Genomic DNA, 15,744 nt, shown 5'->3' with positions numbered 1-15,744 from the left:
AGTGTGTCACACAATTGTGTCATGCTATCTTGGGCAGAACCTGTCCATGTTGTGTGAAGCAGTTGCATTGTGCATCATCTCTTTGGGTGGAACAGCAGCTACCATGTAGCAGCTGAAGCTGCTATTTTCATCAGGTCCCTCTTTCCCTCTCCCTCAACGTTAATTTTGAACAGAACCGCTAGTAGTTGTACAGGGAATATGTAATTTCTCCAGTTTTAATAGCTAAATTACTTACTTGTAATCTGTTAAGTACCAGTTTTGGTTTATGCTGATCAGCTGCTTTATGTGCAAACCAGAATGTAACTTCCTAACCTAAGGGTAGTAATATGTATTTGAACAGAGATGTAGTAGTAGTTATTGTCCAATAAAACATGTTGTGTTTTTGCATGATTGGAAACATAGACTTTTGCATGCCTATATTTTGTGTTAAATGCAAATTAGCACCATACATAACCTACATTAGTCAAGTTGTTGATCAGATGGCAGAGTAATATATTTCCCATAAAAGGTTTTTGCTGTCTTAGTACATTTGACTATTTGAGCACATAGAACTGCCCCCCCATATAGCTGTATGCACAATGTTGTGCAAAATTAAACAATTTTAAGCTTGCAAAAAATGTTTAATGCTGACAAAATCTTTGATATTCTTTCATTGTTGTCACCAGAAAAGCAAGAGCAGTGTATCCATGTGAGGCGGAGCATAGCTCTGAATTATCTTTTCAAATTGGGGCAGTTTTTGAAGATGGTAAGTATTATAGCTTTCGGGGCCAACTACAATCAAATCTGTTGAACTATGGCTTGCAAAGGAATGGTTTAAACATATATCTCCTGAGATATGGGGGGAAGTACCTGTGCCCTCTTTTAAAAATGGTGTCATAAGGAAGGCTACTGCCAAATCCAGGGCTGAGGTAGATTCTAGCAAAAACCAAGTCACTATTCATGGTGCGGCAGCAGGAGACAGCTCTGACAGCGACAGAAATATCCATTAGGTGTTCATTCCAACTTCAGTGTCTAAAGGCCAGAGCCTCAGGAGTTTAAAGGTAAAAACTACACAGAGGAATGCTTCACATACAATAGCCACAAGGAGCTGTGAACTGGCTCCTTGTTCATTTAATTCTGCTCTTCAGCTGCTGCTTGAAAGCTGCCACCTGCATGCTTTACAAGAGAACTCAGCTTTAACAGACAGCAGAATCTTCACTGATAAGTTATGACCCAGAACACCTCTGTTCAAAGCCATTGCAGAAATGCCTTCTACACCCTTCCCTCTCGTATAGAAAAATACCAATTCATTCTTTATTAATAGCTGCCCTCTAAGTCCTGAGAAATGAGAAGGTGAACCATTCCTAGGTTGTTTTACCTGTATCTTTCATTTGTTTATTTAAAATATTAATTACCTTCTCTTCGTTACCAGAGAGGTAATCCAAAAGAGGGTTATAAGCTTTAATAAGAGACGGTGCAATAAAACCTGGCTGAAAAGGAGTATCAGTCCATTTAAACCACTAAGATAATTTATTTAACACTAGAACAATAGGCTCCAGACTAGTGTCTTGCATATGCCCAGGTAGGAAGGTGTATGCTCAACTAGTGCCTAAGATGCATGTGGGTTGGTGCTAGCTGGGTTTCAGAAGGGAAAGTGTTCTGAGTCATGCTCCCTCCTCATCTCCAATAGGAATATAGTTGACGTTGTTCTCAGCCAGCATGGATCCTCAGTAAGAGGGCAAATCAAAAGGGATAACCAACAATCCCTTCACTCATATTTTGAAAGAGAGCATTGAGCTCTCCATTTTAGGTCCATGGGAGCCAATAAAATGCGCTGTTGAAAAAAAGCTTTTTTATTTTTTAAAAAATCATTTTTTAAAGAAGTCATCTAAATATGGCCTGTTTCTCCCATAGTGCTCCCTACTGGCATTTATATATTATCCCAAAAATACAAGTTGGAAAAGTTTCTCATGAACCTAATCTTTTCATCCCCCCAAGGCTTGGCAATATATTCTTCTCATTTTTAAAACAGGCTGTGGCGTGTAAAGAATCCAGAAAAGGGGGCACAGAGGAAGGGAGGAAAGGAATAATTTAAACCAGAAATCTGCATTAAGTCCGTTGTTTGAATTTGCAGATATGCATTTAGTTGAACAAGATGTCCCTGGATTCTGTTATTTTTGTTGCAGCAGATAGGGGGGAAATGGACTTCTCCTATCATCTCCTCTCATTTCCCCCCTTTCTTCCTATGCACCTGGCCTGCATATTTACTGTTAAGAAAACATGCCTGCTGTAGATGCTTCCTGTCAAAAGCTACCTTGCAGCCAGATTGTGTTTGAGTCAAGTGTGATAAAAGAGGAATTGGATAAATATATAGTTCTTCAAAGCTTTCTCTTGAAAGCAAGTTTAAATTTATTGTAGGGGTGGGGATCCTTAGCATATCTGTGAAGAACTCTTCTAATCAAATCCGAGGACAAGGCAGGCTCCTGGAGCACGTGGTTCACAGCACAGGAATTTTCAGGCATGTCACACCTTGTGTTTATTCCTCAAAAGGGGGAAAGCGAGATGCAATAAGATCCTCTCTTAGGTCCTGCTGAAAGAAATACTGTAGCAGCATGGGAGTTTCCATGTGTGTCTTTATTCCCAGAACGCACTGAAACCTTCAAACCTGTGGCTCTGAACCACCACAGCAATGCCTTCCAGATCAGGTAGCTATCGTGGGAGTGCTTCAGAACCAGACAAGCTGCCCAAACTACATGTTCACGTGTCCATAGTAATGTAATGTGAGCACTGCTGTGTAATTTCTGCCATTACTCGAGCTGTGTCTCTGTGTGAAAGAGAAAGAGAAGGGAGACAGCTTTGCTCTCCTGGGCTTCTAAAGCCTGTTTTCTGGACAGGTTCCTGGAAAGGAGAAGATGACCTTCTTCTTACCTTCAAAAATGGTTTGTCCCAGGTTTTCCTCTCGGACATTCTATGTCAGCTCAACCCAGCAGCCAAGGCTACTAGTGAAGCCTGTAATAAAAATCAGAGCATTATTGCAGCCCTTCTGCTTGTTCCTCTCAGGGTCTCCTTGGACCCATTCTGTGCTGAGAATTCTTTACTTACATCAAGCTGAAAGTCTAGCCCAGTCTTGACTGGCTGGAAGCTGTGCTAGGAGCTGCTCTGCTTCTGGACACAGTGTTGACATTTCCATTATGGTAGCTTATAGCCACTGATTAACCAATCCTCTGTGAATTTGGCAAGTCTTTTTCGGAAGGTGTCTGAACTAGTAGCCACGTCTAGTGGCAATGAATTATTCTGTAGCTTAATTATGCGTTGCGTAAAGTACTGCATTTGGTTTAATACAGAACCCCACAGCCATTCAAGTTTCCTTGTATGGCCCTGTTGTAAGAACTCAGATCATTGAGTGTTGCAGGACCTGCACTTTGAAACTTCCCACCTATTCCCACCTAAGCAGGCACCTTCACTGTACTCCTCAGCGCCTGCTAAAAACATTATTGCTTAGGCAAGCCTCCCCAGATGCCTAGAGAGGTGAGGTAATTTTAATCTGTTTTAGTATTTTAACTTTTGTATGTTTTAAAGTAGGGTTGTAATTCTCTCCCCCTCCCCCAGTTTTATTGGTTTGTTGTTGTTTTTTGTAAACCACTTTGAGGATTTTTACATTCAGTGTATATATTTGATGAAGTAATAAGATGGCCCTGGATGATGATGATGTTGATAATGAATGAGTGTGTGTGTGTGTGTGTGTGTGTGTCTGTCTGTCTGTCTGTCTGTCAGAGGGAGAGGGGGGGAGAGAGAGAGAGAGAGAGAGAGAGAATGTTTCCATTTTTCCAAATACAGTACAAGCTACATGGTACGGCACAAACCAATAAGAGCACAACAGCAACAAAACAAGAGAAGGGGTTGCTAAAAAGGGAGCGGTAAACAAAATAAAAATCTAATAAATCACGTCCAAGAGTTTTAACATTCCTTTGATTCACTGTATACACAGTGAGTAGATACCAAGTGCTTATAAACTAGTCTTTCACACCTCTTTTTATTCTGCTCACATCAGTTAATTTTTCTCTCAGGGCAATTTCCAAGACATTGGACCACCCATGCACCATTTATAAATTTTGTAAACCTCCTGCGTGCCACTCTTTATTCTAGGAGAGGGGACCCTCCAGGTGATGTTAGACTGCAGTTTCCATCAGCCAGCATGATGGGAGTTGTACTCCAACAGCAACTAGAGGGTCCACCACTTCAGGGTTTGTCCTAAACTAAAATTTCTTAGGCATGGGGAAGATGCTCCCCAGTCAGTAAATGGACAGCCCCTTTATACTTTTTCATATTCTTTCCCCCCGCATATGAGCTTCTGCGGCATGGCTTCTCCCCACTTTGCGATCAGAAAAACTCAAAACCACATATAAGATCAGGCTGCAGCTATTCCCATACGACCTAAGGCTTCTGATATTCCCTTCACACTATAGGAAAGGAGATGTGCTCATAGGGTAATGCAAGAAAGATTCCCATGTGCTCTGTTCTGCGCTGTTGCCAGTTCAGCAACTTCCTGTTCTTCTAAGATTTCTTTCCTGGGTGTCTTGGGGCGTGACTCTGGCTCATGGTAGGGCACCTGCTTTGCATGCAGAATCCCTGTGTTCCAATCCCTCTTATCTGCAGTTTCAAAAATGGGTGACAAGTGATATGAAATACTTCTGCCAAAACCCTGGAAAGCCACTGCTGCTCAGGGTAGAAAATCTAGACTACATGGACAAATTATCTAACCCTGTTATAAAGTAGCTTACCATGATACCTACACATTGAAGTTACTTACATTGAATGTTACCCTTTTTTGCTGTTTTAAGCTCTTTACTTTTGCTCGAGATCTTAATATCCTGAATAATTTGGTGTTGTGTTCAAACTTGGCTGTCTTACAATTCTTCAGCCTCTAGTCTGGAACAAGTATGATCCTTTGCTCACTTCCCTCCATTGTGAAATCCCATTTATTGCAGGTGGTTTCAGCTTTAAAAAGCACGGTAATTCCAAACACAGTGTAACAGAAGTTTTCATTACTGGAGGGAATTATTAGTTAAGCTCCCATATTTACTAAATCTGTAAAACCATCTTGTTCTCGTTTGCCCTTCAACAGTCCTCTGAATAAGTCACATCTCCTCCATTCCCGATCTCCCTTCCTATCCCCTTGTGCACTTAGACTGCGTACCAGTTCCATGGAATCAATTCAAATTCATCACTCAGTTTAAATTCCCACATGCCTTAATAAGCCCTTAAATGAAGAATTAAGATAATAATACATCATTTCTGCTGCTCTACCAATAACTTTAACTATCAAAGTGACAGTGCATCAATCAAATTGACATACTGTTAGTATCAACCATTAAAATAACTGTTAAATTAGTGTCTGACATGAGGTGCCACTTCCATTAAGGGAAATTTTATATCTTTCTTACCCCTCCCTACCTCCATTTTATTTTTCCTCTTGCCCCCCCCCCTCCATCTGTATTCCCCTCCCCTTTCTTTTTCATACTTTAAAGTGAGGAACCCTTAAGGTGGCTGTGGAATTAAGAGTTTCCCCATTCTTGCCTAGCTTCTTTCCCCTCCTGCTTGAACAGGGGTGGGGATAGGGGGGTCAGATGTAGGCTGGGCTTGGCTCAAAGTGAAAAAGTGAATGGCAGAGGCTGGATACAGCAGCAGATCCAGAATCTGCTGACTGGACCTCAGAGCTGTTGGTTCAGCCTGATGCTGCAGAAGGCAAATAGCAGGCCACGGCACTGGACAGCCTTTCAGCAACTGATTAATGGTTTTTCCCAAGCAGTTTTTTCCCCAAGGACAAAACTGCTGATTCAAAGCTTACAGTAAAGAGATCGCTCTTCCTTCCTTCCTTCCTAACCTGTTTTTACCTGCTATTCTGCCTCTTTAAAGAAGAGGCTCCCATCTATGAATTCTTGTAGAGCAGGTGGGGAATATTTTTTTCCTCCTGAAAGCCACATTCCCTTCTGAGCAATGAGCAGTGTTCCGAGGGGTATATGCAAAAGTGGGCAGAACCCATCTCTGGGAAGCTCAAGCTCCTTACAGGGTCTCCCAGTGCCCATCTGCATAGCTGGCACTCGGTTTTAATGCATTGTGCATACATATGCAATGTTTAAAACAGAACCATCCACAATAATGGTGGCACCATATATAAAGTGGAGTCTGTAGTGGTGAAGGGAATGCAAGAAAGATCATTGCTATCCTTTCTAGCTACAGACACTTCTAAACATTGTCAAAATACTTTTAAAAGCAGCTTCTCTTCATTCATGGGTTTCTGAAAGGGGTGGAAGAACAGAGACATCTAAATAAATAATTACCATGGTTATGTGACTCTGGCTGTAGGTGCCAGTAGTCCTTAACTTCTTGGTAATCTGAAACCAAGTGAGGTGAAAATATATTGGAACTCTCTCACACATGCTAGATCTTGAAACTATAAGGATTGTTTTATTAGGGTGCAAGATTGGTAACTTTTGCAACAAGAACTGTTTTTTGGGGTGGAAACCACCGCCTGTTACTCAGACATACTCTACTTCCTGTGGCCTCTGTCCTAGTGGAAGCTACAACAAAGACATGGCATATGTATCTTTAAATTTCCTAAAAAATGAATAGCGTGCATTCCTTCTTATCTCAAGTAGCTACTGTCATCATTGAATGGGTACTACAAAAAAAGAGGGAATTACCTCTTTGGTTGGCAGTCACTTTAAGATAGTTTATGGGGAACAATAACCTGAGAGGATCTAATAAGAGTTGCTCTTAACACCTTTTCCACTTTTTGTCTGGGAGTAAGGGGGAAAAAGCCAATGTGACAATGAGGTAACAGATAACAGTGAGAGTCTGGGCATCTCATTAATTATCATGTACATCTGTGAGCTAAGTTGCCCATGCAGTTTTAACCTGGGCAATGGAGGCAGAGGAGATTTAATCCAAGCACTACTGGCTAGTGCAGTACTCCACACAGTGCCAAGACCAAAGGGTGCCCTCAAGATAGCTTCCCTTTCATGTGTCATGAGGTGTCCACTTCATTGCAGCTACTGCTGTCATAACTAACGCTTTCACCACCATACAAGTTGTACATGCATGTGATGTGATGTGCTATGGTGCATTGTTAGCAAAAAGAAGGTCTCAGGTTCTATCGGTGTCACCTCCACTTAGAATAGCCTCAGAGTAACTTCCTTGAGAGACTAAAGGAAATGTGGCCCTGCAAACCCCTCTATCTGTTCCTTGGGACTCTGCTCTAACCACACACACCCAGATCTCACCCTGCCCTGTTCCACACTCTCCTCAAGTACTTTGGAGGGTGGGGTACGTGCAACTTCTGATGGGAGTGTTGCCTACTGCACAGAGTTAAGAGAGACATTCGTAGCTCAGCCACTTTTGCTTCTGACCTCACCCACTATTGGCATGTGGCCCCAGGTTGTCCATGAAGGAATGGATTGGGGAAAGGGTCCTCACCACTGGGCTCAAGAAAGTAGATAGATGTCAGTCAGCTGGCTCACACACATGCCCCCTTATGAGACTTTTGGAGTGTGCAACATGGGAGAAGCAAATCTAAGGAATACTAGAATGGTGTGGGTAAGAGTGAGCATGGCAGGGGGAGAGAATGGGCATGTGTGGTGTGTATGAATGAAAGGTGACTTCGTCTCCCTGCACCACAACTGCTTTCTCTGTGATAAATATAGGGTTGATATTTATAGATTTAAAAATATACTGCCAGGAAATAGTACAGCTCACTGAAGTGAAAGGACATATTTATCTTCCCTCTGCAAATCAAAACTACACATGAAGGCAATTTGTATTTGTTTAAAAATATGTCAGTTTTGAGGGAAAGGCTGTATGTCTTAGTGAGTAGATTTTCTTTATCATGGTTAGCTGAAGGAAGATTGTTAAAACTTATATAATTATAGCTACAGAGGAGCTGATTTGTCGTGTAAGCTAAAGTGGCGCAGTCCTAAAACCATGTATTCCAGAGAGATCCCACAGACATCAAGCAGGATTATACCCTGCTTGCTTTGAAATTACTCCTGTGCCACCAATTTTAGTGGGACTAAAATAGCTTAAGTGATTCAAATGGAAGCCTAATAGACTCTGTGCAGTGCAAAGACATTTCACTTAATGCGGCAGAAATTATGCATATAATTTGTTGCATACAGGCAGCCCCAATGCAGAAGTGTCCGCGTAATCTCATTGATTTCAGTCTGTACAACCACAGTCTCTCACGTTTTAGTCTTTAGTTTAGTCCAATTCTATTGTCATTAGCCAGACATAGTGCAGAAGAGATGCCTCATATAGGTTTGGGGTAGAGACAGCTCTTTTGGGAGACCTGAGAACTGATTCTGAGAAAGTTATCATCCAAGTTGAATGTGCCATGTTCAGAATTGCCTAAAATGGACCAGTAGGTATCCAAGCAAACTCTACAGTAGCAAACTCTAGTCAGCATTAGTGATTCCCTAGCTCTTTTCCCTCACTAAAACTCAGTCTTAGTATGCGGAACTGAACTGAATGCATGCATACTCTTACCCTGGTCACCTTTACCTCCTTCTGTTTCCTGTCTATTGCCTCCCCAGTTTCAAATTTTGGTATGTTGACATCTTACCGTAGAGACCTCTTTTTGATAGTCACTCTGTTAAGTACCATGCCCTTGGTGGTACTAGATTCAGGCAGGTAGCTGTGTTGGTCTGACGCAGTCGGGAAAAATTAAAAAATTGTCCAGTAGAACCTTAGAGACCAACTAAGTTTCTTCTGAGTATAAGCTTTCATGTGCATGCACTCTTCTTCAGAAAGCTTATACCCAGAACAAACCTGGTGATACTGTTAAACATTGATAATGGGTTCAACAGGTATGAAATGATCTGGTATAGCTTTCTTGAGTTTAAATTTACTTCTGTGGACAAGAACTATTGAAGATGAGCACATGTTGCAGCTTCCATGTTGAAGTAGTATTTAAACTCTGAGCTTCAGATACTGGCTAATTCACAAGGCCTCTCTTTCGCATCTATGATGGCCTTTTCTTGGGGAACATGAGCATTCTGCTCTGCAACTGAGGACCAGTAGGGACGGGGGTGGCACTGTGGTCTAAACCACTGAGCCTAGGGCTTGCCGATCAGAAGGTTGGCAGTTTGAATCCCCGCGACGGGCTGAGCTCCTGTTTTTCGGTGCCAGCTCCTGCCAACCTAGCAGTTCGAAAGCACGTCAAAGTGCAAGTAGATAAATAGGTACTGCTCCGGCGGGAAGGTAAACAGCGTTTCCATGTGCTGCTCTAGTTTTCGCCAGAAGCAGCTTAGTCATGCTGGTCACATGACCCGGAAAAACTGTCTGTGGACAAACATCGGCTCCCTCGGCCAGTAAAGCAAGATGAGCACTGCAACCCCAGAGTCATTCGTGACTGGACTTAACTGTCAGGGGTCCTTTACCTTTACCTTTTTATGTCACCAGTGCAAGCATTTTCAGCCATGCAATGAACCGGGACATGTCTCAATGGCTTCACCACCGCATACATTTTCCAGTCTTAGTGCTAAGACAAAAGCACTACATGTGGGTAAAAAAAGCTGTTTTTTCTTCTTCTTTCTTTCAAAATTAAATGGCCAGTTGAACTGTAAACAATGTTGGTATATCCATTACCATCAGTTTGATCTATCGCCCTGTCACTGACAAGACTCCTGTGAGCTTTATAATGCAAAATAAAGGCTGCTTAGTATGGATAAAATAGGGCCAATTATAATTTAACCTTTAAGATAATTGCTGGCAGAAGTAGTCTGTCTAATATGTTTGTATCCCGATTAATGTGTATTCACCTGTACTGTCTCGGCAATCTTAATATGTATGTCGCCGTGTGTCAGCTGCTGTGAAGGAACTTTTTAGAGACCCAATTGCGGGGCTGTGGAATCAGTCCATTTAAAACGTGTGCTTACCCTATGCAGTGAAAATTACAAAGGGTAAATATTATGCCAATTATAGTTTTTTTAATCTTCCATTTGAGAGTGGTATTTTTCTAGGTATTGCTTTTGATATTCAAAACTTTCCATTGAGTTATGTTGTCCTCCTCCCCCCACCCCACACCCAAAGGAGCATCAGTGTAAATATATATTTTGTGATTTTGAAGCTGTATGCATCAAACATTTGTAAAGACTTTGGTGCAACTTTTCAAGTGGGAGTGATAATGGCTTCACTATCCTCCTACAAGCCATTTGTAGTAGGTATCCAGTTACTGCAGTGTTTGCTGTGCTACCTATGGATTTGCATTGGTATTATTTGCAAAACTCTTAGTAACTTAATGTGTGGGATTAGAAAAAGTGGAGGCCAGCCCCAAAGATCTTTGGGAGAACCAGTGAGTTCCTGGGTGGACAAAGGGTTCCTGTTTGATTCAGTATTAAAAACAAGTCCATTTGAACATTCCTATGGCATCCCCGGTATTACTGAGAATGAAGGAATATTTATTTATTTAGGTGCCTCCTGCATGAGGAAATGCTTCCCCAGTCACTTCAAGCAATTTTGGAGCAATGTAGGGACAGGTTGGGCAAAAGATTCCTTACCTTGCAGGGGGCTGGACTTCATGACCCTCATGGACCCTTCCAACTCTACAATTATGTGAAAAGATAATTAAAGAAAATTCATCCTGTGTGTGTGCTTAAATTTACTTTTCCCACGTGTAGTATATTCAGGGCTCATGTGTTTCAGTATTCTGCACAAACGCAGAATTGAACAGCCTCAGAATATCATACTTTAAAAAAATACAAATCTCTCCCTTTTGCCTGCAAAAATAGACTTGAAAGTGGAGGTAAAATCTCCCTCCTACCTCGCTAACTTTTTAAAGATATCCGCAATCATTTCTTCTCCCAAATACTGAAATTTCTTTAAATTGCCTGTTACAAGGTTTCGTCATCGGAGTGATCTGTTAGAAAACAAAAGACGGTGCCAATCTTACATTAATAAGTTGGTGAAGCTTGGTTGGGGGGGGGCATTTTTGAGACCCACGTTCCTACTTCTTTATCTCTAATAAGCCTTTAAAGGCAGTCTTACCTCTTTGCTCTGCTTGGAGTTTCATCTTCAAATAGAATAGTATTAAATGGTACAAGTTCCTGTGTCTTTCCTTGCTGATGGTGGAGAAACAGTAGGATGGGGTGGGGAACGCTGAGCAAATGATGGGTAGGGAAACATTAAAGCAGCCCTTTCGCTCCCACTGATCACCAGATCCTCTGCTCAAGATTCCACCCTCCTTAAAGTACTGTCACTGAAGGGGGGGGGGAAATCTATCATGAAAAAGACTCATGCAAGAGTTTGGCCCTCATACAAGTCTGTAATTAAATGAGCAGTAGTTCTGGGAAAAATAGAGACTCAAAAGACTCCCTCTGTCTGTTTGTGATTGTGAGTAAAAGAGTTTCATGGACTTAAGCTGCATCGTTGACTTCCAGCTGTACAATTCTGTGACTTCTGTCATAAATAGTGGATTAATAGGAGTGTGTCTGTTTTCTACCCTCTTTCAACAGTGCAGTTTTCTCGGGAACCCGGCTGGCTAGAAGGAACACTAAATGGGAAGAGAGGACTCATTCCCCAAAACTATGTCCAGTTTTTTTAGTTTTCTTCGTTGAATGCCTGGAAGGTGTACATGGTATCCATGGATTTTATGATTCAGTTGCTTCTCTTTGGCTTCACCTATTTTTAATCAGTTCAGGACCTGACAATGAGATGGAAGACCTTCATCTGTATAAAGACTTAATATTTTGCCAAATAGGAATTGCGCAGTAATTTTATATGGGGAGGGGAAACGGTGGGTAATTTTAAAAATAGTACTTTAGGTTTGTAAAGAGTCATAATTATACATATGTATGTTTGTAAGATGAATGTTAAATCAAAAAAAGACTTGATTGTGCAGTATTTACTCCTACTCTTAACGATCTGAGACATTTGAATCTTTTCTGGTTCCAACCCAGTCCCCTGCCAGCCTGACCTACCCACCTTACTGAAAAAGTTGGGGAAATGTTGGCAGTTCAGTGTAAGCTGCTATCTTTGTGAGGGTTACAGCAGGCTACTACAGTGTTAATTGACAATTTAGTTTTCCCTTATTTTGAAAGGGAGAAATTTAGCTGGTGGAAGCATCATTAATTTACATTCACAGGAAGGAAGAATAAAATACAGCTTTCAAATGTCCACAGTGGTGCAGATAAATTTATAACAAATTATATGGCTTCACTTATATATTTTAAAGGCACATATATGATCCTCTGAGTTCTGTAGGTTTCCTCCTACCTTCAACTTATTGGAATCAGGACATCTTGTTCTCTATTAATGCGGAATGTGGAAAGTATGTTTACTGTTTTGATAATCTGTTGACGGAAGTTCACTTTTACATAGGCTCAGACTAGTAGTAGCATGCTGTTACTTTTTTCTTTCCCTTGAGACAAGTCCCAAAACTGACATGGAGGAATTGGAAGGAGAACTGCTTAACTCTTCTCCTACAACTATTTTCCTACCCCCCCCCCCAATAAACCCTCCACCCTTCATCTTCAAGCAGCTGGGTGAAGGGGATTTTTTTTACCAGAAAAAAAAACCTGAAAGGGAAAGATTTAAGGAACCTGCTCTCCACAAGGCTGCTTTTGGATTTATTTATTTTTTAAGTTTGATACACTTGACTACGTATCACATCTACTTTGAGTCTTAGTTGTCCATGTAACTTTGCGTACAATCAGGGATAATTTATGCACTGCTTATTTCCAACAGAATAATGGAAAGGCTGTCAACTGCCAGTTTCACATCACAGTTAATGTGAAAAGAAAGAAGCTTCACTTTACTGCAATATACTGTTCATTCATGATTGTAAGTTTTCACATGTATTATTAATTTGCTATGACCAGAGTTGTTTAAATACAACACACTTTTTTTATAAAAAGGATTTGTTTTCTTCTGCCTCCGGGTTCGATAGAGAGACGATGGAACTACTTAAACAGAAGTATTCAGATTATGCTTCCTATATCCAAACACATCACTTTGCTTGCCACGTAATTGATGACTCTCAGCCCAAAGTGCAAACTTGTGAAAAGTGTCAGGTCTGAATTGACTTTAAATGATATGACTAACAATTATATTACGGAGTAAGTATTTCTGGGCTACAGTCCACTTCACTGATAATTGTCTAATAAATTTGTTAGCCGCTAGAGTGCCACAAGACTCTTAAGTCTTTTGTAGCAAAAACAATAAATAGGTGATCCCTCTATTAACTGTTTTAATAGGGTGTCAGTTGAGGAACAGAAAGTGTCAGAAAGCCCAACCCCTGATTTCCCTCCTTAAAAATACTTGCATTAAATGTTTTAAAGTCCTTGGCCCCATTCAACAGATTCCCAATTATGCCAGGAAGCTGCCTGCTGGCAGACCAGCCTAAGAACGGGCTCCTGTCATCATCAGCTTTGACAAGGGTTTTCATGTGTTTGGGACAATTCACTTACCAACTTAAGCAGAGCAGCTATGGGTCCTAATTCAGCACCAGTTGCTATGTGTACATCCCGGAATGTTTTTTTTAGCCTTGTGGTGGTATGCTTTTGCACACACATGACCTGATAGAGCAAAGAAAGCTACAAGTAGAAGAAACTTAGATTTACAGCTCCTGAGGAGACCCTACCCACCCCAAATAACAATCATTTTTATTCTGAAAAACAACAGAGACAGAGCCCCATTAGATCTGTTTGGCCTTCCATATACCTTGCTTACCAGATACGTATTTGTGGGAATTTAACTCCTAAACCAAAATTGGTTCACGTAGGCTGTATATCAGGCATCCCTAAATGTGGACCTCCAGATGTTTTGGGACTACAACTCCCATCATCCCTAGCTAACAGGACCAGTGGTCAGGGATGATGGGAACTGAAGTCCCAAAACAGCTGGAGGGCCGAGTTTGGGGGTGCCTGCTGTATATTTTACTGGCAGGGAGTGACTTAATCTGCTTTAAAAGTACACTTACTACTAAATAAATAGACAGTAAATATTTTACCTGTGCAAACTCCCTAACTAATGGCAAAAAATAATAATAATCTTTTAAAAGTGCTTTGTCTACCTAAAGGTTGATTAAAAAAACACTTCACAGTTACTATACTTTCAGATTATTTTCTTTAATGAGCTTTAACTGACAATCATTGTCTGTTCTTTTGCCCAGAACTATAAGGCCCTCAGAGTGTTCACAAATCATTTCCAGATGGTGCAGTTGTGATCCAATGTACTTCTACCTCCCTGGTCCAACTGGAACTCTCCCAGGCTGTGGGGCATTAATATACTTCTTTGTGTCTGAGGCTATAATCTTTGCCAGATAGCTTTAAGGTGATTCTACTTGGGAGATCATCAAGCAGTTAGGAAATGTGACCAAAAACAGTGCAGATGCTTGCGGAGTAATGTAATGGAAATCAGATTCTCTTCTTTTCCAACTGTTACAAGGGCACGATGGGGGGAAGAGAGTGAGGCACACGTTATGGATGTAAGTCATTTCACTCTTTCTCACTACTGCTGTAAATAATGTGCATAAACCGAATTGTACCTTGTGGCCTAGCCCTGAGCGTTCAGTGCAACCTTGAAAGGGGCTGTTTGCAGAGTTTCTGTATGTTGAGAGTGACCTCTGCATGGAGAAGAACCCTGAACATCTTCCAGAGTCGCAGTGGGATTGGATGTGGGGAGCTGTCAACAAGCATCCTGCTGCTCCATACAAACGTATGTATGTGGGGCAGAAGGGGGGGGGGTCCCGATTTGAAGGGGAAGGTGGAAAGTCGAGATAATAGACAACTTTTTGGTGCCAACCTACTGCTTGGTCATGCTACTTTGTGACAGTGCATAAAAACAAGGCTGAAATTATAGAGGGAGAGAGGCATAGGTGATTCTTAAGTGTTTTAGGGAGGATATGTATATGTGCAGATGAAACAATCAGACTGGAACAGTTTTGGTTCTGACTCCAATATTATTCCTTTTACTTTTGCCACCAAAAGGCTGGTGGTTAACTTTTTTTTTTGGGGGGGGGGAATGTGCATTTTGCCAGCATGAATTAAAAAACCAGCTGAGCCCTGTACTCTTGATTTGCATAGTGAGGCTCTGGTATTATATGGAGAGGTTGCATGGTAGCATTGCCACTTTCTGACAAGATGGTGGTCACATAGAAACTCTCCATGCCAGGTCAAAGAACATCACCCATTCAACCAATTAATGGCTGCCTTTCTCCCGCTTTGTCCCCATGATAAAGATTGTGGGTAGCTTGACCTTCAGTATTATCTGCAAAGGCAGAATTGCTTCCTTAGCATTCCAGTGAATATTATTTTAGAAACATGGTCCAATTTTCTCTTAAACCAATGGGTGTGTAAATTATGATAATTACTTATATCAAGAAGGTCAAAAAAGTAACAGCCAGCTTTGGAGAAGTCTATTCCCAGCAGCATATGTATAAAATGGTTCAGATGTTGAGAGAAATGCTCATGGTGCTTTTTCTTTCAGCTTTTGGGCTTTCGTTTGCACCGGGCATGGTTTAAACATCTTTGCCAAGTTGCCCCACACAAAGGCTCTGTGAAAGGCATCCCTTTCAGTGTTCCCCTACGTTTGTGTCATTAAACGTTCCTATCTCCAGCCCACACTGGCAATCGTGTCCTTTTCCAATGGGAAATCCAGCAATGGGCTCCCTTCAAAAGCCATCTGCCATGTGGTGCTAAATTAAGGATACAACTCTAATGCTCAAATACTGGCTTCATGGAGCCAAAAGGGACTTAACTTCCAAGTAAAATT

General features: G+C 41.3%; 1 protein-coding gene across 2 annotated transcripts in view; it reads left to right on the top strand.

Moving 5' to 3' along the window:
- The window catches only part of ARHGAP10 (Rho GTPase activating protein 10), a 116,580-nt gene extending 103,702 nt beyond the window's left edge, over positions 1 to 12,878 (top strand). Inside the window, exons 22-23 of one of the 2 annotated variants that reach the window (XM_081208365.1) lie at positions 666 to 745; positions 11,492 to 12,878. In XM_081208365.1, coding sequence (XP_081064491.1) covers positions 666 to 745; positions 11,492 to 11,745 — 334 coding nt within the window. In that variant the 3' untranslated portion in view covers positions 11,746 to 12,878. Of the gene's footprint in view, positions 1 to 665; positions 746 to 11,486 lie in introns of both variants that reach the window. The other variant, XM_081208366.1, reaches the window with a different exon arrangement.
- The last annotated feature ends 2,866 nt before the right edge of the window (positions 12,879 to 15,744 follow it).

This window comes from Podarcis bocagei (genome assembly GCF_964188305.1).
Source record: "Podarcis bocagei genome assembly, chromosome: 9".
Classification (NCBI taxonomy): Eukaryota; Metazoa; Chordata; class Lepidosauria; order Squamata; family Lacertidae; genus Podarcis; species Podarcis bocagei.
This window is presented reverse-complemented; position numbering and strand designations above follow the sequence as displayed.